Source organism: Neoarius graeffei, chromosome 14 (genome assembly GCF_027579695.1).
Source record: "Neoarius graeffei isolate fNeoGra1 chromosome 14, fNeoGra1.pri, whole genome shotgun sequence".
Taxonomy (NCBI): domain Eukaryota; kingdom Metazoa; phylum Chordata; class Actinopteri; order Siluriformes; family Ariidae; genus Neoarius; species Neoarius graeffei.
The window spans coordinates 42,646,216-42,670,828 of NC_083582.1; the positions used below are offsets into that span (position 1 = coordinate 42,646,216).

The following is a 24,613-nucleotide window of genomic DNA, read 5'->3' on the forward strand; positions in this document are numbered from 1 at the left end:
TCACTGCAAGCAGAAGATGGGCTCACTGTTTAACATGCTTCCTATATGCATCTACGACATACTGTGAAGTTTTTGTTTTTAATAGATGTGGTCTCTCCATACCAGTACTAAAGAGTGCACTATGAAAAATTGATTATAAAAGTACTCAACTTGATTACATGTGTGGCGGGGACACATTAATTATGTACATTATTGTGGACTTTATGGTTTAGTATGCTATTTACTGTATAGATTTCAAACATGAAATAAATTTGAACTAACACTAAAGTTTTCTGAACATTTAGTCATGAAAAACTTGACATACTCAACACAGTATAGCTACTTTCTGTGGTCTACATAATATTGTAGTAGTATTGCTTAGTATATGCAGCCCAGCTGTTAGATCATTCATTTAGTGATAAAACCACACAGTTGACATGACGAGCATTTGAGGTACAGTAGATATAAGTACTGGGTTTAAGATTTTATCAGAAATTATACATTAACACACATAAAATTATATGAAGTGCATATTTCTTAGGAGCTGCTACTACTGGAGCTGGTGTGTGTGATGGAGCTGTGGCCGACTCTGGAGCTTCTCTCTGTACTGGTTCCCTCACCAGGGTTCTCCTCCTCCTCTTCCTCCAGGTTTTCACTGAGCTCCAGGTTTTCGCAGATCAGGCTGATCTGCCGAGTCATGTGGACCATGCAGTTCTGCATGCGTTGCATCTTCCTGCGCAGTGCAGAGGCAATGGTTCGCTGCGTCTGTCTCTGGGCCTCGTACTGCTCCTGCAGCTCTCTGTAGCAGTTGTGCTGGGCCTGAGTATTGCGGCTCAGCAGTGTGCCACAACCCATCGGGCACAGCTGCCTCCAGTGGCTGCAGGTCTGAGCATGTGCCTGGGCCTCCTTCCTCAGTACCCTAGTCCCACAGCCCTGTTGTGGGCACAGCAACCACTCGAATGGGCATGTGGAGCTGTGGAGATACTCCTCTGAGAGAGGGAAGGTGGCCGTGCATCCCTGCTGCTCATTTCGACACTGAGAATAATCACATGATATGATGAATTTTTGGCATCTGGGTTGACATGTAAAAATTATTATAATAATAGGTATTTGGTTATCATTTATACTAGTCTTCCTCTAGCATTCTTATCAAGGTTCTTCTTACCTTGATTGGTAAACGGCCAATGGATTTACTGAGTTTGAACATAACAAACATAAGGCGCTGGCTGACAGGCTTCCGGCAGCATGGACATGTTTCCTGTCTGGATCAGTTTAGTACACACTGTTTAGTATATTCACATTGAAAATACTACTTTTTGCATGAATTGTCTCTTCTAATATACATGTAATTTTTAGTTTTCATACCTCCTCATCCACTGCAAAATGCATTTCTTGCAAAAGACATGGTTACATGCCACACGCACAGGGCAGCGTAGAACCCCTTTGCATATGATACAGAGAAGGTCATAGTCTGGGGGGTCCACAAAAAGGTCGACTTCATAGCCACCACTCTGGCATGAAACATAATAACCAACCAAACATCACTGATTTAATTTTTCATAAACTACCATTAATTCTAAATATTATTGAAATATTATTTCAGTTCAGTTTTAACAATAGACATTGTCACAAAGCAGCTTTACAGAAAAAATATACAGTATATATATATATATATATATATATATATATATATATATATATATATATACACACACACACACACACACACACACCCTGGATATAAATTTTAAACTTATAAATTCAATTTTAAATTTAACCATATTCAGCAAGCCAGAGGTGATAAGTAACCCTGATTTTACTTTCAACAAAGCCTTGAATGATCTTCAGAGGCAAAAACAAAATATTGTAATTGCAGCTAAGTCTATTTTTTTGTCTAGTCAGATTACAGTCAGTGAAGTCAGTGAACCAGTACATCAGAACTCACCATATTTCAGTGTGTGTAACACTATAGCTGGTAGTGAAATGATGCATCCTAAAGAGCTCTGTGCTCCATGAAGTCCAAGCAGATACTGCCATCCAACAATATACAGTTTAACCAGGCCCAGCTGAGACCATACGACACCACATGATTCAGAAATCTATTAATGTTTCCATTTTTCTTTTGTTTTACATTCTAGCACAGGGTGTTGTAAATGTTGACAGGTGCTACCCACACTTGTCTAGAAGGTGTTAGACACCTAACCAACAGAGGCCTATTTTAGTACCATCCAGGTTTTACTTTGTGGACAAAGGTGGTGCTGTGGAAACCATTCAGCTTTCAATAGCTCGTGTGCTCTACAGACTACAAACTCTATTCTCTTGACACTGTTGTTTCTGAATGGCTAGTGGAACACAGTGGTGTTTTCTGCAGGTTGGCTCATGTGGATATATAATGGTAGTAGTCTTTCATCTTCTGACTATTTAATAAAAAAAACACTGAAGTTGTTCACTAACATTAACATAATATCTGCATATTATTCCTTATCAAAGCAGACATTTGCACACTGCCTACTCAATGTTTATTTTTTTAGTGGAGCAAACTTTTTTTTTCTATTTTACTGAATGATATGTGGGGCGGCGGCATGGTGGTGTAGTGGTTAGCGCTGTCACCTCACAGCAAGAAGGTCCGGGTTCGAGCCCCATGGCCGGCGAGGGCCTTTCTGTGCGGAGTTTGCATGTTCTCCCTGTGTCCACGTGGGTTTCCTCCGGGTGCTCCGGTTTCCCCCACAGTCCAAAGACATGCAGGTTAGGTTAACTGGTGACTCTAAATTGACCGTAGGTGTGAATGTGAGTGTGAATGGTTGTCTGTGTCTATGTGTCAGCCCTGTGATGACCTGGCGACTTGTCCAGGGTGTACCCCGCCTTTCGCCCGTAGTCAGCTGGGATAGGCTCTAGCTTGCCTGCAACCCTGTAGAACAGGATAAAGCGGCTAGAGATAATGAGATGAGATGAGATATGCGGGGTGGCACGGTGGTGTAGTGGTTAACGCTGTCGCCTCACAGCAAGAAGGTCCGGGTTCGAGCCCCGTGGCCAGCGAGGGCCTTTCTGTGTGGAGTTTGCATGTTCTCCCTGTGTCCGCGAGGGATTCCTCCAGGTGCCCCAGTTTCCCCCACAGTCCAAAGACATTGCAGGTTAGGTTAACTGGTGACTCTAAATTGACCATAGGTGTGAATGTGAATGGTTGTCTGTGTCTATGTGTCAGCCCTGTGATGACCTGGCGACTTGTCCAGGGTGTACCCTGCCTTTCGCCCGTAGTCAGCTGGGATAGGCTCCAGCTTGCCTGCGACCCTGTAGAACAGGATAAAGCAGCTAGAGATGATGAGATAAATGATATGCATTTACGGTATGCTGAATACAGAAGAATCATTCACTCAGAGCTTTGGGCCATGAATCATGTTTTGACAAGTGAATTGACATGACATACCAAACGTTATATACATAGATGTTGTCACTAACCAAACCACAAACATGGACTCCCAGAACTACGTTCCAGAACACAGAGTGCCTTCTGTCACCGGCCTATTGAACTCAGCTGACAATCTTCACATGCATAATTAGTCCCCCCATGACAGTTCCACACCTTCATTGCAAAGTATTGCTCTGGGGTCCAACCAGTACTACCAAGCCTTTTCATTGTCTGCCTGCTATCTCGTTATTCTAACCCCAGCTAGTATTTCTCTTGTGTCTTTTGCCTCGTCTACTTTGTGTTGTTTGCATGATTGATCAACCCTCGCCTGGTTACCAAATACGTCTCTCGTCACACGATTTGGCTTTGTTTGCAGTCTGCTTCTCAATCTCTTTCTGCACATACATCCATAAGTGCCTGCAATCTGACAGATGTCAGTAGGAAACATAACAGGGAAACTCATATTAGTTTCCTTGCATAGGTGCTTTTACAAAAAATTATTGTCTTTCAGGAAGTCATGCCTTTTTAATCTTACTTCTTGAAAAGGATACTGATGTTTGGCAAGTTGATAGTGCAGTCACATATTTGTACAGAAAGAATGATTTACTGATTAGACTGTCTACTAATTTTGGTTTTGAGGAATGCTGAGAAATCATTACAGTCTTTAAGATGTTAATATTTATTTTACAACACTTTCAATAGTAGGAATCCTTGAGATATAGATTCAGATCCTGAATGAGCAAGCCAGGAAAAACATGAGAAATAAACTTTGAGAGGAACTGTACTCAAAAGGAAAGGTTGTAAAGGATTACAGTATACACAGTATAACACAGACATATGGGTACCCTGGAACATCAGTATCTTGCCACTCTACAAACCTGAGTGATTGAGTGAATGTTGCTAGAAATTTCACATTTTAATAATTCTACTGGGATCTAATGAACTATGATTTAACATGTGGAATAAAGACAATGTTGAAAGACATAGTCCAGCTTATGGAAAAACAATCTACAAAATATTTTATATAACAACCCCAAATCAGAAAAAGTTGGGACAGTATGTCAAAATCAAATTAAAAGAAAAAAAGAAAACAGTGATTTCTAAATTTACTTTGATTTGTATTTCATTGCAGACAGGATGAACCAAAGAAATTTCAAAGTTTTCAACTTCATTTCATTTGTTAATATACCGTACATCCATTCCTGCATTTCAGGCACGTAACACCTTCCAAAAAAGTTGGAATAGGGCAGTTTAGTGCTAGTAATGAGGTAAACCAATTAAATGATGTGATTTGAAACAGGTGATGTCAACAAGTGATTGTAATCATGATTTGGTACAAAATCAGTATCTAGGAAAGGCTTAATCTTTGAGTAGCAAAGATGGGCAGAGAATCTCCAGTTTGTCAAAAACTGCATGAGAAAATTACTGAAACGTTTAAAAACAATTAAAAAAGAAGAAGAAACCTTTATTCGTCACATGCACACTTCAAGCACAGTGAAATTCATCCTCTGCATTTAACCCATCTGAAGCAGTGAACACACGTACACACACCCAGAGCAGTGGGCAGCCCAGAGCGCCCGGGGAGCAGTCAGGGGTTTGGTACCTTGCTCAAGGGCACCTCAGCCCAAGGCCGCCCCACATCAACCTAACTGCATGTCTTTGAATTGTGGGGGAAACCGGAGCACCCGGAGGAAACCCACGCATTATTATAGGCATTCGTCTATAACTGATAGAATCACATGTGCTCAGGATTACTTTGGCAAACCTTTGTCAAGCACCTTTGTCAAGGGTTGTAATTAACAGGCTGCTTTCTTACCATGACAAGCCTCTTATGATATGGCATAATATGACATGACATGTAACTATGAAAAAGAAAGGCAAACATTATTATTGAACATATCTTTAGAACCAGTCTTACCAGTGGAAATAACTGAGGTATTCATGTTCTCTCACTAGATTAGCATTTATGCAGCCATCCATTCATATCCATCTATCCATCTACTGTAGACATTACTAGCATATAATCAGCTAGATGGATGATAGTACATGCATACAATAACTAGAATACTTTGAGTACTCAGGTTCATTGATTTAAAATTTGTTTTGAATGTGAAGGAATTCAACCATAAACGACTGTACCAGTCAGAAATAATAGTATCATGAGTCAGCATGAGAGCAGTTCAGGATTCCAAAACCTCTCTATCACTCAACAGGCGAGCTTGGGTTTCCAGGGCTGCTTTGCGGGTGTAGGTGGTACAGCGGGTGAGGATCTCTTGGGGTTGTGGACGAGGGGGGACCTGTGGGTACTGTTTGCAAGGGCTGCTGGTTTCTGAATTGGTGGGGCTTTGAAGCTCTATACACAAAGCACTGTCAGGACTGCCTGCATCATCCTCTGACTGTCTTGGGTTCTCTTCCCCCTCAGAGCTATCCAGGCTTAGGCCCTGATAAACAGAGGAGCTGGAGCAGAAGTCGGTGTCACCACTGAAGCTGCTCTCGCACCTGTCAAATTCATTGCGTTGGACTGGAGTACTGTGGCTTGGAGGCTCAGATAACACCTCCATAGAGTGGGACTTGTGGAATTGAGACTTCTTGGTGGGGTGAGACAGAACAGTTGATAGAGTGGACAGATTTAAGTTGGAGCTGTGCAACTTTTTCTGCATACTAAACATAGGGTTGGAGTATGGCTGCAGGTATATAGATGGCACATAACCTGCCTTTCCATTATATCTGTAAAAGCAAAGTAATATCTTACAATTCAGTTTGAGTTAGTAAGAATCAGACACAAAGAATACTTAAATAACATCTATTCACTTAAAAAAGTATTTACAACACAACTATAATGCTTAGATTACAAAAGCACATACATTTTTAGAAAAAGGGTTTTTGGGGGAATGCTTAATGGGTCTCTGTCGGACCCTAATACTGGAGTGGTCCAAAAGGGTTTACCAGAGGGTTCCATGATGGAGCCAAGAAGCCATATCTATCCAAAGAACCCTTGAAGAACCTTGCAGTGTAGTGTCTGCATTCCATATATATATATATATATATATATATATATATATATATATATATATATATATATATATATATATATATATATATAAGTTGCTGCACCGATTTTATTCAGAAATCCTTCTAATCTATGTCAAGTGCATCAGAAAAAAAGGTTACATTTAACCCTTACCCCACTATACATCCAACTTATTAAGACATTTTTAATAAGTTATTAATAACCTTGATAACACCAGTGGACTCCCCCAAGACACTGTATCCAGTGTAGTAGTTTAATTCTATATATGTTTTTGCACTGTGATGCAAAATCCTGATTCCAATGATACAACATCTGTAAAAATGGATAGACGGTTACCTAGCGAGCCACCAGCCATTGTCAGACTTCTGAATAACCTCGACCACGGCTCCGATGTTCACCGATAGCTCATCCTTCATGGTTGAGTTGTAGGTCCTTATAGCACAGTAGAGAGCTGTTGGGGAGACAAAAATGAAAAATTAAGATTAAATTGCTTTGAAAAGCCTTTTAGACATTTTCAAATGACACCAAATAAATGCAAATATACACTTTCATCATCATCTTTTTAGCCCTGTAACTTACTTTTACCACCTGCACTGTCAAGCTCATCATCATCTTCATCCTCACACAACTGTAAGTAGGGAGCAGGGAACCAGGCTAACCGCTTCTCTTCATTCTCTACCAGCCACCATCCTGACAATTTCAGATGGAAACAAACACTGGTAACTGCAAAATCAACAACAATCATTCCTCTCGCTCATTGCTTAGGAACAGGGCAAGATATACCAGCTGGATCTTTAATGAGTACTTCCAGTGTGTCATCCACAGTCACACTAAATGATCTGTTCTTGGTATCCTTAGTCGCATATGACGCTAAACACCGATACAGTTTGGTGATACATGGCTGGGACACGTTCCCAACACTGAAGCGTTTACTGCTCAGGTCGACGCTTGGCTGACCATCAAGGGCATCTTCTGGTCGAAAAATCAATATGCTGGAAAAAAAAATCCAGAACAGTACACAAAAGCTCTTTTACCCAGAGTATTCCTTTCGTCAAAGCATTTGTTAACTGCTTTATCATCAGATTAAAAAGATATTTTGATATAATATTTTGACAATATTTTATGTCAAAAAAGATCATATAGAAAGAACAAGAGATCAAATAAACAAAGAAATTTCAGGTCTGGCCACACAATCAAGTCTTTAAATCAAGGCTTTAGGCTTATTAGATATATGAAAAAGTTTTAAAATGGTACTAATGTTAAGATGCCCATACAATAAAATAAATCTAAAAGGACTCCCATATTTTTTGGCTCACAAATAAACACTGTACATTTCCTTGTACTGGGAATTGTACACAATTCATTTTTTGCATCATTTCCTATATCTTAACTGAAAATGTGCATGAATTGTACCTTTAAAATGGAGATTTTTGGCAATAACCATTCAAGGTGGGTTTGGTGTTAAAAGGTTGGCTATAATGAAAAGAACCCTATCTCAACTGTACAATATGGTGGAAGTTCTGTGATGTTTTGGGGCTGTTTTTCCTCCAAAGGCCCTGGAAAGCTTGTTAGGGTACATGGCATCATGGACTCCATGAAATACCAGGACATTTTAAATCTAAATCTGTCTGCTTCTGCCAGGAAACTAAATCTGGGTCGTCATTGGATCTTCCAGTAGGACAATGATCCGAAGCGTATGTCCAAATCAACACAAAAATGGTTAGCTGACCACAGAATAAAGCTTCTGCCCTGGCCATCTCAGTCCCCTGACCTGTACCCCGTTGAAAACCTGTGGGGTGAGCTGAACAGGAGAGAGCACAAGAGAGGGCCAAGGACCCTGGATGACGTAGAGAGATTGCGTCAGGAGGAACAGTCTCAGATGCCCTGCTCTGTATCTCCAACCTTATAAAATGCTATAAGAGAAGACTTAGTGCTGTTTTCTTGGCATAGGAATGTTGTATTAAATGCAGGGATGCCAATAATAGTAGCACATGTGTTTTGTTGGTAATTATTTCTTGATAAGGGATTTGGTTTTTCTCTGAATAAATTTATTTCAATTAAAAGTTGGATTTTTTTCTCATTTTTTTCAGTGTAAGATGAAGCTACTTCACCAAAAGGGAGATTTTTTCCTCACCCTTTTTACTAATCTTTACAATAGGGTCCCAATAATTGTGGAGGGCACTGTATGCACTTCAAATCATGTTTACAAGTCCACTACATTCACATGATCATGTAAATGAAACATACCAAATGTCCAAAGTGACAAAGAAATGTACTCCCTCCGAGAGTATAGACCATCCTACAATCCCAGTTCAACTCCTGCTCACACCACAAGACAGAAAATCAGGGGAGAAACTAGGATACCTGTTCTGTGTAAACTCAGGATGCAGCTCTTCTTCCTTGGGAATAAAGAAGTGAATGAGGTCGGAGGACTGAGAGACGCTGGGTTCGCAGCGCAGCAGCGCAGTGCAGTAGCGCTCCAGAGCCTTGACTCGATATACACACCGAGCCGGAATCTTAATCTGGAGATTCAGCTTCATCACTAAACCTGACAAAAGAGTGGTCAATATTAAAGAATGATATTAAAAAGAAGAGAGTTTGGATTTATTCCATTGCTAAATGAATAATGCGCCCTGATGGCGGAGCAGCTGCTGCACTGTACCTCCGAATCTGGGCAGCACCCGGTCCTGGGGGCGAAACGGGTTCTCCAGTGGAAATTTCTTCTTTAGCTGCTTCTGTTTTGAGATTAATGAAAATAATTTTTTTTTAATGTGAACTTGAATTGCTGAGCTGGCAGGAGCTTCTAAAATGCTTAAGGTAAGGAAAAACAACTTAACACACCACTACCACACTATCCTGCCATTCATTATAGAAAAAGGTGTGCTTTTAAGGTGGGCCCTTAAAAGCGCAAACACACCCTGTTTATTTTTCAATTTTTTTTCCTCACTGAAGGTAAGGCACACAAGTATGTCTCTTCAAGCCAATAATGTCTCTGTGCAGAGGTCACTTTCTATACAAACAAAGCCCTCATTATTTTAATAACTTCTTTCTGCAAGTTGGACTGACAGCAAAAATGCATTTGTCGTACAGGACAGAATAAAGTATCCTGAGAGAGAGGGACACACACACAGATTTTCATTTTAACCACACCCAAGTATAGCCTACAGGTTCAGGCCTTGGTGTTAATAATAATAATAATAATAATAATAATACAAAATCATCGGGGACACACACACACACACACACAGAGACAGAGAGAGAGAGAGATTTTCATTTTAACCACATTTGACTTTCATGTTGCCTCATGAAAGTCAGGCTACATTTTAGTTACAGTGCATAATAGAAAATTAGACGCTATACACAGATTTCACACTGAGTGTTAGGAATGAAGTTTTTATTCTACTTCTTTATGACAAGACCAAGTTAATCTCAAATCTCTCACGCACCTATCTTGGCAAAAACATTAGATACTGGCAAAAGACAACACTGTAGTCGGAAACACACACACACAACAAATTTCACGTTCCATAGAATCGCATTATATGGAAACAACCGAACATGACTTAATGTGTTCCAGCCTAGAAACACCAAATTTATATCACACACTTTATGGATCAAAACTACAATCTACTATCAAAAGAATGATCCCATAAAGTAAATATAAAGCACAGAGTTTCACGTTAAGCTCCCCCCCATTATAAACTTATTATAGGCCTAATTGTAGCTAAAAGAAATGCCGCTTTATTGATTAAGACTACTGTCTACTGATTTAAATTGTATTCACTTCAGTATAGAATGACGACATAGACCATAGAATATAGATCAATAATAGACAAGGATACCAGATGCAGATTTTTATTTAGGCTACATCTCTAATGAGCAAACCAGAGACTCAGAAATGAACCCACCCTCACTGCATGTGCTTTTGTGTCGCTTGATCAGTGGTTTCGGACATTACGCAACATTAATTATTTTTCCCCGTTAAGTGTATGAGAAAGTCCAAGAAAATGATTAGGCTATTTAAGCATCATCGGGTTCTTACGTGAAGTTGTTTGAAGTCTCGGAAGGACCTGTACACAACCACATCGGTCTGATCCGACCACAGCACAGACGCCATATATAACTGAAATACAAAACATATGAGATTATATATATGTGTGTGTGTGTCTGTACACACACACACACACACACACACACACACACACATACATATACACATATATATATATATATATATATATATATATATATATATATATATGTGTGTGTGTGAGTGTTAGATCGTAGTTATGACAATACTTTCTTACTTTGCTGTTGCCTTTGCATATTATACCGAGTATCCGGACGTGCATAGGATAGCGAGGATCACCCATTGTGATGTGCGCAGGATGTTGGTCATAAACAGGATGTCAGTGTTCAAAGCTGAGGCTTCACACGAGTGATACAGCGCGCGCGCGGCACCTCTAAATCATCCTCACCTGCTCCAGGTTTTTTTTTTTTCTAATTTCCTTTCAACAGACCAACGCGCCAGCCAATCACATCACAGTGGGCGGTGCTAACCTTTCTGGCATTTCATCACCCTCTCCACACTCACGCGACTTCATTAAATAGAGCTGCATTGTATCCACAGGGGTGCAGATCCGATGTCAGGATTGGGGGGGGGGGGGGACACAAAAGTGATTTTTTTTTTTTTTTTGCCCGTATGCAACTCATACCATGCAACCATAAATCACAACTTCGTAGAGGCTCGCCACATCATTCAAAAAGTACTGGACAGGGAATCATTTGTCTGAAAAGGCAAAGCCTTTAGTTGCTATGCTGCTAAGCTTTGGAACCAACTTCCAGATGATATCAAAAATGCTCCTACTGTTGTTAGTTTTAAATCCAGGCTCAAGACAAAGCTGTTTTCAGATGCTTTCGCTTGATTAATTTTTACCTAAAGTGTAATTAATTTCCTTTAACATAATTTCTTTTAATTTTGATTTTAATGATTTTACTTTAATTCTTTATTTTAATTTCTTTTTAATTTTGGATTTTAATGATTTCACTTTTACTTTAATTCTTTGTTACTGTTCTTCTCATCTCATCTCATCATCTCTAGCCGCTTTATCCTTCTACAGGGTCGCAGGCAAGCTGGAGCCTATCCCAGCTGACTACGGGCGAAAGGCGGGGTACACCCTGGACAAGTCGCCAGGTCATCACAGGGCTGACACATAGACACAGACAACCATTCACACTCACATTCACACCTACGGTCAATTTAGAGTCACCAGTTAACCTAACCTGCATGTCTTTGGACTGTGGGGGAAACCGGAGCACCCGGAGGAAACCCACGCGGACACGGGGAGAACATGCAAACTCCACACAGAAAGGCCCTCGCCGGCCCCGGGGCTCGAACCCAGGACCTTCTTGCTGTGAGGCGACAGCGCTAACCACTACACCACCGTGCCGCCCGTTACTGTTCTTATGCTTTTATTTTTTGTGAAGCACATTGAATTGCCTGTGTGTATGAAATGCGCTATACAAATAAATTTGCCTTGCCTTGCCAATACATTTGTTTGTACAATTTTTAATAATTTAGTGGATTTTTATTGGGGGGGGGACAATTCATGTTTTTCAGAAATTGGGGGGGTCATGTCCCCCCCCCATCCTCCCCGGGATCTGCACCCATGTGTATCCACATCCAGGGGCGCAGATAGGATTTTTGAACTGGGGGGGACTGAGCTGTCAGCAAATGATTCCATTTTGTGTATACATGTATGTGTGCTGATATATATAATATATATATATATATATATATATATATATATATACACTACCGTTCAAAAGTTTGGGGTCACTTTGAAATGTCCTTATTTTTGAAAGAAAAGCACTGTTCTTTTCAATGAAGATCACTTTAAACTAATCAGAAATCCACTCTATACATTGCTAATGTGGTAAATGACTATTCTAGCTGCAAATGTCTGGTTTTTGGTGCAATATCTCCATAGGTGTATAGAGGCCCATTTCCAGCAACTGTCACTCCAGTGTTCTAATGGTACAATGTGTTTGCTCATTGCCTCAGAAGGCTAATGGATGATTAGAAAACCCTTGTACAATCATGTTAGCACAGCTGAAAACAGTTTAGCTCTTTAGAGAAGCTATAAAACTGACCTTCCTTTGAGCAGATTGAGTTTCTGGAGCATCACATTTATGGGGTCGATTAAATGCTCAAAATGGCCAGAAAAATGTCTTGACTATATTTTCTATTCATTTTACAACTTATGGTGGTAAATAAAAGTGTGACTTTTCATGGAAAACACAAAATTGTCTAGGTGACCCCAAACTTTTGAACGGTAGTGTGTATACATGTTATTTCACCTCCCTCACTGCCATCACCAGGAACTACCTGCAGGCCAGGACAATGATAACATTTTAACATCTCGTCTCTCGTCTCGTCTCGTCTCGTCTTCTTCCACTTTATCCGGGACCGGGTCGCGGAGGCAGCAGTCTAAGCAGGGAGGCCCAAACTTCCCTTTCCCCAGACACCTCGGCCAGCTCCTCGGGAAGAACACCGAGGCGTTCCCAGGCCAGCCGAGAGACATAGTCCCTCCAGCGTGTCCTGGGTCTTCCCCAGGGCCTCCTCCCGGGGGGACATGCCTGGAAAACCTCCCCAGGGAGGCATCCAGGAGGCATCCGAAAAAGATGCCTGAGCCACCTCAGCTGATTCCTCTCGATGTGGAGCAGCAGCAGCTCTACTCCGAGCTCCTCCCGAGTGACTGTGCTTCTCACCCTATCTCTAAGGGAGCGCCCAGCCACCCTGCGAAGGAAACTCATTTCGGCCGCTTGTATCCGCGATCTTGTCCTTTCGGTCATTACCCAAAGCTCATGACCATAGGTGAGAGTCGGAACGTAGATCGACCGGTAAATTGAGAGCTTCGCCTTTTGGCTCAGCTCCTTCTTCACCACGACGGACCGGTAAAGCGACCGCATCACTGCGGAGGCTGCACCGATCCGCCTGTCGATCTCACGCTCCATCCTTCCCTCACTCGTGAACAAGATCCCGAGATACTTAAACTCCTCCACTTGAGGCAGAACTTCTCCACCAACCTGGAGAGGGCAAGCCACCCTTTTCCGGTCGAGAACCATGGCCTCAGACTTGGAGGTGCTGATTCTCATCCCAGCTGCTTCACACTCGACTGCAAACCGCCCCAGTGCATGCTGAAGGTCCTGGTTTGAAGAATCCAACAGGACAACATCATCCGCAAAAAGCAGAGATGAAATCCTGTGGTTCCCAAACAGGATTCCTTCTGGCCCCTGGCTGCGCCTAGAAATTCTGTCCATAAAAAGTATGAACAGAACCAGTGACAAAGGGCAGCCCTGCCGGAGTCCAACATGCACTGGGAACAGGTCTGACTTACTGCCGGCAATGCGAACCAGACTCCTGCTCCATTCGTACAGGGACCGGACAGCCCTTAGCAAAGAGCCCCGAACCCCATACTCCCGAAGCACCCCCCACAGAATACTATGGGGGACACGGTCGAATGCCTTCTCCAGATCCACAAAGCACATGTGGACTGGTTGGGCAAACTCCCATGAACCCTCGAGCACCCTATGAAGGGTATAGAGCTGGTCCAGTGTTCCGCGACCAGGACGAAAACCGCATTGTTCCTCCTGGATCCGAGGTTCGACTATTGGTCGAAGTCTCCTCCCCAGTACCCTGGAGTAAACCTTCCCTGGGAGGCTGAGAAGTGTGATTCCCCTATAATTGGGGCACACTCTCCGGTCCCCTTTCTTAAAAAGAGGGACCACCACCCCAGTCTGCCACTCCAGAGGCACTGTCCCTGACCGCCACGCGATGTTGCAGAGGCGTGTCAACCAAGACAGCCCCACAACATCCAGAGACTTGAGATACTCAGGGCGGATCTCATCCACCCCCGGTGCCTTGCCACCGAGGAGCTTGCAAACCACCTCAGTGACTTCGGCTTGGGTAATGGACGAGTCCACCTCTGAGTCATCAGCCTCAGTCTCCTCAGTGGAAGACATGACGGTGGGATTGAGGAGATCCTCAAAGTATTCCTTCCACCGCCCGACAATGTCCCCAGTCGAGGTCAACAGCTCCCCACCCGCACTGTAAACAGTGTTGGCAGAGTACTGCTTCCCCCTCCTGAGGCGCCAGACGGTTTGCCAGAATTTCTTCGAGGCCGACCAATAGTCCTTCTCCATGGCCTCCCCGAACTCCTCCCAGTTCCGAGTTTTTGCCTCCGCAACTGCCCGAGCTGCAGCACGCCTGGCCTGCCGATACCCGTCAGCTGCCTCGGGAGTCCTGGAGGTTAACATGGCCCAATAGGACTCCTTCTTCAGCTTGACGGCATCCCTTACTTCCAGTGTCCACCACCGGGTTCGGGGATTGCCGCCACGACAGGCACCGGAGACCTTGCGGCCACAGCTCCGAACAGCTGCGTCCACAATGGAGGCAGAGAACATGGTCCACTCAGACTCAATGTCCCCCACCTCCCTCGGAAGCTGGGAAAAGCTCTCCCGGAGGTGGGAGTTAAAGACCTCCCCAACCGAGTGCTCGGCCAGACGTTCCCAGCAGACCCTCACCATACATTTGGGCCTGCCAGGTCTGTCCAGCTTCCTCCTCCGCCAGTGGATCCAACTCACCACCAGGTGGTGATCAGTTGACAGCTCAGCCCCTCTCTTCACCCGAGTGTCCAAGACATAGGGCCGGAGATCAGATGAAACGACTACAAAGTCTATCATTGACCTCCGACCTAAGGTGTCCTGGTGCCACGTGCACTTATGGACACCCCTATGCTTGAACATGGTGTTCGTTATGGACAAACCGTGACTAACACAGAAGTCCAATAACAAAACACCACTCGGGTTCAGATCGGGGAGGCTGTTCCTCCCAACCATGCCCCTCCAGGTGTCACTGTCATCTCCCACGTGAGCATTGAAGTCCCCCAGTAACACAATGGAGTCCCCAGTCTGAGCACTCCTCAGTACCTCTCCCAGGGACTCCAAGAAGGCCGGATACTCTATACTGCTACTTGGGCCGTAGGCACAAACAACAGCAAGAGCCCTCTCCCCAATCCGAAGGCGCAGAGAGGCGACCCTCTTGTTCACTGGGGTAAACTCCAACACATGGTGGCTGAGCTGGGGAGCTATAAGCAAGCCCACACCAGCCCGCCACCGCTCACCACGGGCGACTCCAGAGAAGTGGAGAGTCCAGCCCCTCTCGAGGAGCTGGGTTCCAGAGCCCAAGCTGTGCGTGGAGGTGAGCCCGACTATCTCTAGCCGGTACCTCTCAACCTCCCGCACAAGCTCAGGCTCTTTCCCCCCCAGCGAAGTGACATTCCATGTCCCAACAGCCAGCCACTGTGTCCGGGGATCAGGTCGTCGAGGCCCCTGCCTTCGACTGCCACCCAATCCACATTGCACCAGTCCCCTACTGCTACCTCTGTGGGTGGTGAACCCACAGGAGGTCGGGCCCACGTCACCTCTTCGGGCTGAGCCCGGCCGGGCCCCATGGGCAAAGGCCTGGCCACCAAGCGCTCGCATACGAGCCCCAACCCCGGGCCTGGCTCCAGGGTGGGGCCCCGGCTGCGTCATCCCGGGCGACGTCACGGTCCTCGGATTTTTCTCCATAGGGGTTTTGGTGAACTGCTCTTAGTCTGGCCTGTCACCTAGGACATTTTAACATAGCCTATGGAAATCCAAAGTTTACACATTATCATCACGCACAGAAATTGCAAAACTGCAAAACTAGTTTTAAAACCGCTAAGTTCCAACTGTTAAACATAGCGAGAGGCTGGGCTACGTGTGTGTGTAAAGTGTAAACCAGTGCATCCTGACTTTCTAACTATGTCTGTGTGTTGCGTGAGCGGCAATCAGTCAACAACTCTTCGCAAAGTTTCCTTATGAAACAATATGCTCGCTGAAATTATGGCAGGGAATGCCAGATTAAACATTAAAACTGCCTTCTGAGCACTGTATCTACAGGCTACCACCGAAAGAAGGAGGCTACCAGAAAGTCATCTCTACTCCGTACGATTTTACTTTCACTACGACATTACTTTGAACAGACTATCAAAAAATTGCAAGGTGATATGATAAAGTAAGGCACAGTTTACTTACAGTCGTTTTTTTTTTTTGAAAAAATGATGCAATTGTTTTCTGCCTTTTGGCACCCTTCATCATGCCGTGTTGGGGTCCTGAACTAGGAGGAGCTGTCCCCGATATGCCTGTCAAACTTGTTGTGGGTAACCATAGCAACCAAGCTCGAGCTCGCAACCCGTGCAGTCTGCGCAGTTGCAACTATGTATGTACTGCTGTGCACCTCAATAAACCGAATGGTAATTAGTCTTTTGATTTTTCCGTGAGGTTTGCCTTATGCAAAGAAAGACAGCATAGACGTTTTTTCCTCCCTATAAGTGGGGGGGACCGAACGAGGTGAATTTAAATCTGGGTGGAACGAATCCCCCCCATCCCCCTCTCTATCTGTGCCCGTGTCCACATCAATTATATTTAATCAGGTACACTTATTACCACCGTTACTGATCAGTTAGGATTGCCATCTTCTTTCCCCAATGCCCATTAATCTTCCATTAGACTCACCCCTAATGTTTCTTCCAGCTCTACTCAGTGTTTGACCTTGCCACTATCAGCAGTGGTTTGTTTGTTCTTTACAACAGGCTTGTAGAAGTCAGCACGTGTCAAATCCAAATTTCTTTCTCTGAGACATTTTCTTTCTTTTCTTACAGGGCAGTAAAGGCAGCACATTTCTTTGATAAGCTCTACCACCTATCAAAGACACTTATACAAATATGTCTTGGTCTTGTCACAGTTTCTGTCAGCTCATCCAGTCTAGTGCGACACACACTTTAGACTCTTATTTGTGAGCCGTGTTCCCATACGTCATGGAATTTCTGGAATATCACAGAATTTTAAAAAGTATACTCCAGACATGAAAAGTCAAGGAATTTGATCTTTTTTTGGGGGGGAGGGGAGGGAGAGTCATGGAATATCAGGGAATTTTGTTTGTAGAATGTTTAAATTTTACTTGCCATTTATGAAAAATGTAATATTTTCCATGCTGCATTTTTGTTTATCTGGTTATTTCATTTTGTCTAAGCAGCAAAAACTTTAAGTGTTTTTTGTTTTTGTTTTTACTGGAAATGTCTGCGAACTAGTAAATAAATCTAATAAATTTATTGGTTTAAAATACAGTGACTGGTTTTTGTCTGCTCAGGACAAGGGTGGCCTGGAAGTTCAGTTTTTTAGTCAGTGAAAGTCATGGAAAAATCAGAGAATTTGACATTTAACTTAGAGTGGGAACCCTAGGTGAGTTAATCACTCAACCCTGTTTCCAAAAGTTCCAAAAAGTTGGGATGCTATGTCAGTATAAATAAAAACAAAATATGATAATTTGTAAATTGTGGAAACCCTATGTTTAATTGAAAATAGCACAAAGAAACCATATCTGTCACGACCCGGAGGTCACGGGAATAGATTGGACCCAATGTGCAACTACTAGAAATGAACTGAGCCATACCTGATAAGTAGGCTTGTGAGGAGAAAAGGCAGGAAGCAGGTGCAGCAGCACAGTCTGAAAATAATGTAACGAAATCCCAGGAAGACAGAGTGAAGGCAGAATAACAGGTGACAATAAGCCCAGGGAGGGAAACTGAGCCAGAAAAAAGTCCTGAGTCAAAAGTCCCAGTCAAAAATCCCCAAATCAGCAGGCAAAAATCTTAGTCCAAAAAACATAATCCGAATCAGGAACCAAACATGAACGTGAACTTAACAAAACTTAATGGCTAGTATTTATCCATGTTGTGTAATTATCCTTGCTGTGTTTATATAGAGTGGCTAACAGTAAATGTGTAGCAGGTGTGCTAGTGCAGTGCGGGGAGAACGGGGAAAACAGAGTGGAGTGCAAAGGTGCAGGTCAGGATTTGGAAGTTCCAGGTGGGATCATGACAGTACCTCCTCTTAAAGATGCCTCTGGGTGTCCCAGACAGAGCTCCTGGGTTCTTGTGGTGGAAATCCCTGATGAGCGCAGAGTCGAGGATGAAATGTGCTGGCACCAAACACCTCTGAACACTGGGCCATAACCCAAACACTGGACCATAACCCTCCCAGTTGACCAGAAACTGTAATCCCCAACCTTGTCAATGGACCTTTAGTAGTTTTCTGACTGTGTAGGCCTCGCCTCCATCAACAATCCTGGGAGGGGGAGGAGCCTTGGAAGGGGCAAAGGGACTGGAGACCGGGGTTTCAGTTGAGAGATATGAAAGGATGGGTGGAGGTGCTGCATAGACATGGGCAATGCCAATCTCACAGTCATGGAGTTAATGACCTTAGAAATAGGAAAGGAGCCAACAAACCTGGGGGCCAGCTTACATGAAGGAACCCTGAGAGGGAAATTGGCTATGGACAACATGACCCTTTGTCCCAGGTTGTAGACAGGAGCCGGCCTGCGATATCAATCTGCTATCCTCTTATATGCGTGATTGGCACGTAACAGGTGACATTTGGCATGCACCCAAACTCTGTGACAGCATTGGATAAAGGCTTGGGCCAAAGGAACAGATGCCTCCTCCTCCTGTTTGGGAAAAAGAGGGGGCTGGTAACTGAGGCAACACTGGAAAGGAGTCAACCTGGTGGACAATGAGGGAAGGTCGCTGTGGGCATATTCAATCCAAGGAAGCGCCTGGCTCCAGGAGGAAGAATCACCAGATGTTAGGCATCATACAGCGACCTCTAGCTTCTGATTGGTATCCTCCGTCTGCCCATTAGTCTGGGGTGGTAACCTGAGGAGAGGCTTGGAGTGGCCCCGATGAGCTTGCAGAACTCCTTCCAGAAGTGAGCAGAGAACTGAGGACCTCTGTCAGACAATGTCCATAGGAAGACTGTGAATCTGGAACACATGGTTGATAAACAGTTCTGCTCTCTCTTTAGCTGAAGGCAGCTTAGGGAATGGAATGAAGAGAGCAGCCTTAGAGAAGTGATCGATGATTGTCATGATGCAAGTGTTACCCTTGGACCTGGGGAGGCCAGTGACGAAATCCACCACAATGTGGGACCAAGGATGATGAGGTACAGGTAAGGGTCTTAATAGTAAGGCAGCAGGTTAGTTACTTGCCTTGTTTCTGGAGCAGACATCACAGGCTGCCATAAAGGTCCTAACAGCTCGCCACATGGTTGGCCACCAGAAGCATTGCCTGAGTAGGGCAAGGGTTCAGGCTGCCCCAGGGTGACAGGCTAGCTGTGCTCCCACTGAAGCACCTGGGATTGCATGCAAGGAGACACATAAAGACAGTTGGGTGGGCCATTACCTGGTCCTGGATCATTGGGCAGGGCATTTTGGACAGCAGTTTCTATGTTGAGCCAGGCAGCGGCAATGAGACTATGGGCAGGGAGGATGGGCTCAGCGCTACCTTGTTGAGAGTCCAGAGAAAACTGCCTGGAAAGAGCATCTGGCTTGACATTCTTGGAGCCTGGTCTAAAGAAGAGCACAAAGTTGAAGCAGGAGAAAAACAATGACCACCTGGCTTGATGCACGTTGAGGTGTTTAGCAGACCTGAGGTACTCAAGGTTCTTATGATCTATCCATATGATGAATGGAATCTCAGTCCCCTCCAACCAATGCCTCCACTCTTCGAGGGCCAGCTTGATAGCTAGTAGTTCTCGATCACCAATGCCATAGTTGCATTCCACTGGAGTCATGCAACAAGAAAAAAAATGCACAGGGGTGCACCGTGTTATCCCTGGCTCACCTCTGGGACAGGACAGCCCCAATGTCCATGTCTGAGGCATCTACTTCAAGGATGAACTGAATGGCAGGGTCAGGGATGATGTGAACAGGTGCCATGGTGAATCTGTTCTTAAGAGAAGAGAAGGTACTCTCAGCATGGTCAATCCATGAAAAGGGGTGCTTGGAAGATGTAAATTCGGTCAAGGGAGCAGCGATGCTGTTATAGTTCCTGATAAACCTCAAATAAAAGTTAGCAAACCCCAAAAAGCACTGCAGTTCCTTACAGGAAGAGGGAACAGGCCACTCAGAGACCTCCTTGACCTTGTCGGGATCCATTTGGGCCACCCCAGGGGAAATCACAAAGCCCAAGAAGGACATGGTGCACTTGTGAAACTCGCACTTCTCTACTTTGGCAAAGAGATGGTTCTCTAGGAGTCATTGCAGGACCTGTCTGATGTGGAACCGATGGACCTCCAATGTGGGGGAGAAGATGAGGATATCATTGAGATAAGCAAAGACAAACTGGTTAATGAAATCTCGTAAGACATCATTGATCAGGGCTTGAAAGACAGTGGGGGCATTAGTGAGTCCACATAGAAGAACTAGATATTTGTAGTGGCCTCTAGGAATGTTAAATGCCATCTTCCACTCATCTCCTTCTCTTATTTGCACCATGTGGTAGGCATTACAGAGGTCTAACTTGGTAAAAAACTGAGCCCCCTGAAGTAACTCAAAGGCAATGGACATGAGTGGCAGGGGACAGCAGTTCTTGACCATGATAGCATTAAGTCCCCAATAGTCAATGCAGGGCCTGAGGGACTTGTCTTTCTTCTCCACAAAAAAGAACCCTGCTCCAGCTGGAGAGCATGATGGATGAATAATGCCAGCTGCTAGAGACTGTGAGATGTATTTGTCCATAGCCTCCCGCTCCAGGGGGGAAAGAGAATAGATATGACCCCTGGGAGGTGTGGTTCCAGGTACCACCTCTATGGCACAATTGTAGGGTTGATGTGGAAGAAGAGCGGTGGTGCGAGCCTTACTGAACACCAAACAAAGGTCCAGATATACGGGGGCACATTGGAAAGGTCTATTGTCTCATTACGACTGGTGACAGGAGGGGCCAGAGGAGTCTGAGCAGAAGATAGGCAGGAGGCCAGACAGCAAGTACTCCAAGAGAGAATGGTCCCATCGCTCCATTTAATGTGGGGGTTGTGGAGGTGTAACCAGGGAAGGCCAAGGACAATAAACTCAAGGGAGTTGTTCATGGTGTAGAACACAATTGATTCAATGTGATTGCCTGAAACCTCTAAAGTAATTGGGTCAGAGACATGGGAAATGGGACTGAGTTCCACCCCATTCAGAGCTCTGGTCACAAGGGGGCAATCTAGCTGACACAAGGGGATGCCCAATTCTTCTGCCCAGGAGGTCCTGATAAAGCCCTGGTCCGCACCAGAATAAATGAGGGCTTGAACAGACTGAACCTTGTTTTGGAAAGAAATCTCAATGACCAATGTAAACCTAGCAGCAGGGGAAGTGTGTGTAGAGATGCCCACCTGTATCCCTGCATCTACTGGTGGGCAGACCCTTTTACTGGGCAGAGGGAGATGAAATGTCCAGAATGTCCACAGTAAAAACAGGACCTAGTTTCTCGATGGTGTCTTCTTTCCTCTGGGGTTACCCAGGTCCTGCCTAATTGCATGGGCTCTGACTCACCGGGGGTGGCATCCTCTGACAGAGAGGTGATGGTCCTGGGTTCAACCCTTCAGCTCCACCTCTGATCCCTTCTCTGATTGCGCAGCAGAAGGCGACCGTCCACCCGACTGTCCAGGTCTGCGAAGCCATCCAGGCTGTCAGAAAGGTTATGAGGTGTAATCTCATCCAAGATAGCATGATTTAGCCCATGAAAGAAGGCATTATACAAGTCACTCGCATTCCAATCAACTGCTATGGCAAGAGTCCGGAATTTGATGATGTAATCATGAACTGAATGAGCACTTTGCTTTAGCCCCATCAGCTGTCTTCCTGCCCTTGGGAGAACAGTCAAAAACTTTCTTCATCTCCTCAGTGAACTCCCTGAAACTTAAACAGCATGGCACCCTGGCATCCCAAACAGCTGTTCCCCATTCCCATGCCTTTCCTGTTCTTGCCCCACACTCGTCGTATAGCAAAGGTATCGCCAACCTCGGTCTCACTACACTCAAGGAGAGACGTTCCAACATCTGTGCCAAGTTCTTCACTGCTATCACCAGTGATCCTACTCACAAGTTAAACTGCCTCTTGCCACCAGTTAACTGCTCAAAGTATACGTTAAGACGAAATAGGAACTTCTGCTTGCCACGGTTTAAAACGGACAGGCATAGAAACACCTTTATACCTGCTATGTGTGCAATGCAGTTTTCGTAAAAGAGAACATCTTATAGAAATTTTAGTTAATTAAACTATTTTTCAAATTTTAAGATGAAATAGGAATTTCTGCTTACCGCGGTTTAAAACTGACAGGCATAGAAACACCTTTATACCTGCTATGTGTGCAATGCAGTTTTTGTAATAAAGAACATCTTATAGAAATTTTAGTTAATCAAACTATTTTCTAAGTTTTATGAATTATTCAAATGTATTTATAAATTTGTTGTATGTATATTTATATATATTTTTTCAATTGTGTATATATGTCATGCAATTCAGTCATGTGACTGCTATGTGAGTTTTTTTAATAATCTATCTATCTATCTATCTATCTATCTATCTATCTATCTATCTATCTATCTATCTAAGAGTGTGATGACATAAGCTGCACAGGAACTCTCAGATGGGAAGGCAGACACCTGAAGTTCCATGGATAGGGAGAACTGTGAGAGGAACGAATGGCAGGTCCTGGGAGCACCATCATACGGCTGTGGAGCAAGTAGTCGAAGCTTGTGTGTGTGTGTGTGTGTGTGTGTGTGTGTGTGTGTGTGTGTGTAAGGCCAGAGGAGCCAGTTGACTTGTTGGTGCCGGTGCTGGTCAGCCTGCGATTGAAGTCTGAAGGCTCTCCATCTATAAGGAGAGTCTTTGTAGGTTATTGGTGATCGAGGACATGCTCTGGCAAACAGCTATGATCTCTTGGTGATGAGATCCGAGAACAGAGCCCTGCTTAGCCAATGCAGATTTGAGAGCATTGTAGTCTGCTGGGTTCATGGTGTGGCGGATAAATTCTGTCACGACTGGGAGGTCACGGGAACAGATTGGACCCAATGTGCACCTTCTAAAAATGAACTGAGGCCTACCTGATGAGTAGGCTCATGAGGAGAACAGTCAGGAAGCAAGCTCAGCAGCACAGTCTGAAAATAACTTAGCGAAATCCCAGGAAGACAGAGTGAAGGCAGAGTAATAGATGATAATAATCACAGGGGGAAAACTGAGCCAGAAAAAACAGAGTCCTGAGTCAAAGTCCCAGTCAAAATTCCCAACATCAGCAGGCAAAAATCTTAGTCCAAAAAACGTAATCCAAATCAGGAACCAAACGTGAATGTGAACTTAACAAAACTTAATGGCTAGTATTTATCCATGTTGTGTAATTCTCCTTGCTGTGTTTATATACAGTGGCTAATGGTAAATGCATAGCAGGTGTGCTAGTGCAGCGCAGGGAGAACAGGGAAAACACAGAGTGGAGTGCAAAGGCACAGGTCAGGATTTGGAAGTTCTGGGCTGGATCATGACAATATCAAAAACTAAAAATGAGAAATTTTATTTTTTTGAAAATATATGCTCATATATGCAACACATTTCAAAAACATTGGGACAGGGGCATGTTTACCACTGTGTTGTATCACCTCTACTTTTCACAACACTCTGTAAATGTTTGGGAACTGAGCAGACAAATTGCTGTAGTTTTGAAAGTGAAATTTTATCCCATTCTTGCCTGATATAGGATTTCAGCTGCTTAATAGTTTGGGGTCTCACTTGTCATATTTTTTGTTTCATAATGTGATAAATGTTTTCAGTGGAAGACAGGTCTGGACTGTGGGCAGGCCAGTTTAGCACCCAGACTTTTTTACTATGGAGCCATGCAGTTGTAATATGACCAGAATGCAGTTTGCCATTGCCTTGCTTAAATAAGCAAGGCCTTCCCTGAAAAAGATGTCATCTGGATGGTAGCATGTTGCTCCAAAATGTGTACATACCTTTCAGCATTGATGGTGCCTTCCCATATGTGCAAGCTACCCATGCTGTGTGCAATAATGCAACCCTTAAATATCATAGGTGCTGGCTTTCAAACTGTACACTGATAACAAGCTGGATTGTCCCTCTTCTCTTTAGTCCAGAGGACACAATGTCCATGATTTTTAAAAAGAATTTAAAATTTTGATTTGTCAGACCACAGGATAGTTTTCTACTTCGCCTCAGTCCATCATAAATGAGCTCAGGCCCAGAGAAGGTGGTGGTGTTTCTGGATATTGTTTATATATGGCTT

The 24,613-nt window shown here is 44.1% G+C and overlaps 3 protein-coding genes across 3 annotated transcripts; all 3 read right to left on the bottom strand.

Moving 5' to 3' along the window:
* Positions 1 to 516: 516 nt before the first annotated feature.
* On the bottom strand, positions 517 to 1,496 carry rnf151 (ring finger protein 151; the record flags this gene model as incomplete). The annotated part of the gene is made up of 3 exons (XM_060938838.1): positions 517 to 1,014; positions 1,145 to 1,241; positions 1,345 to 1,496. Coding segments are annotated over 3 exons (747 nt in total), but the record flags the coding sequence as incomplete, so codon positions are not given.
* A 3,000-nt stretch (positions 1,497 to 4,496) lies between these two features.
* Positions 4,497 to 10,833, bottom strand: noxo1b (NADPH oxidase organizer 1b). Its single transcript, XM_060938941.1, has 8 exons — positions 10,724 to 10,833; positions 10,459 to 10,539; positions 9,079 to 9,151; positions 8,781 to 8,964; positions 7,200 to 7,408; positions 6,996 to 7,106; positions 6,753 to 6,867; positions 4,497 to 6,112 (listed from the first exon to the last, which is right to left on the bottom strand). Exons 1-8 carry the CDS (start codon positions 10,787 to 10,789, stop codon positions 5,566 to 5,568), a joined length of 1,386 nt encoding a protein of 461 aa, XP_060794924.1. The 5' UTR covers positions 10,790 to 10,833; the 3' UTR covers positions 4,497 to 5,565.
* A 9,345-nt stretch (positions 10,834 to 20,178) lies between these two features.
* Positions 20,179 to 20,538, bottom strand: LOC132897591 (uncharacterized). Its single transcript, XM_060938839.1, has one exon. It carries the CDS (start codon positions 20,536 to 20,538, stop codon positions 20,179 to 20,181), a length of 360 nt encoding a protein of 119 aa, XP_060794822.1.
* Between the last annotated feature and the right edge of the window lie 4,075 nt (positions 20,539 to 24,613).

Coding starts and splice junctions, on each gene's coding strand:
- noxo1b (XM_060938941.1), bottom strand. CDS start 10,789: ATGGGTGATCCTCGCTATCCTATGCACGTCCGGATACTCGGTATAATA. Junction 7,409..8,780: donor CCTGAGTTTACACAGAACAG/GTATCCTAGTTT, acceptor TTTTTTTTCCAG/CATATTGATTTTTCGACCAG. Junction 6,868..6,995: donor TGACAGTGCAGGTGGTAAAA/GTAAGTTACAGG, acceptor TCTCCCCAACAG/CTCTCTACTGTGCTATAAGG.
- LOC132897591 (XM_060938839.1), bottom strand. CDS start 20,538: ATGTCCTTCTTGGGCTTTGTGATTTCCCCTGGGGTGGCCCAAATGGAT.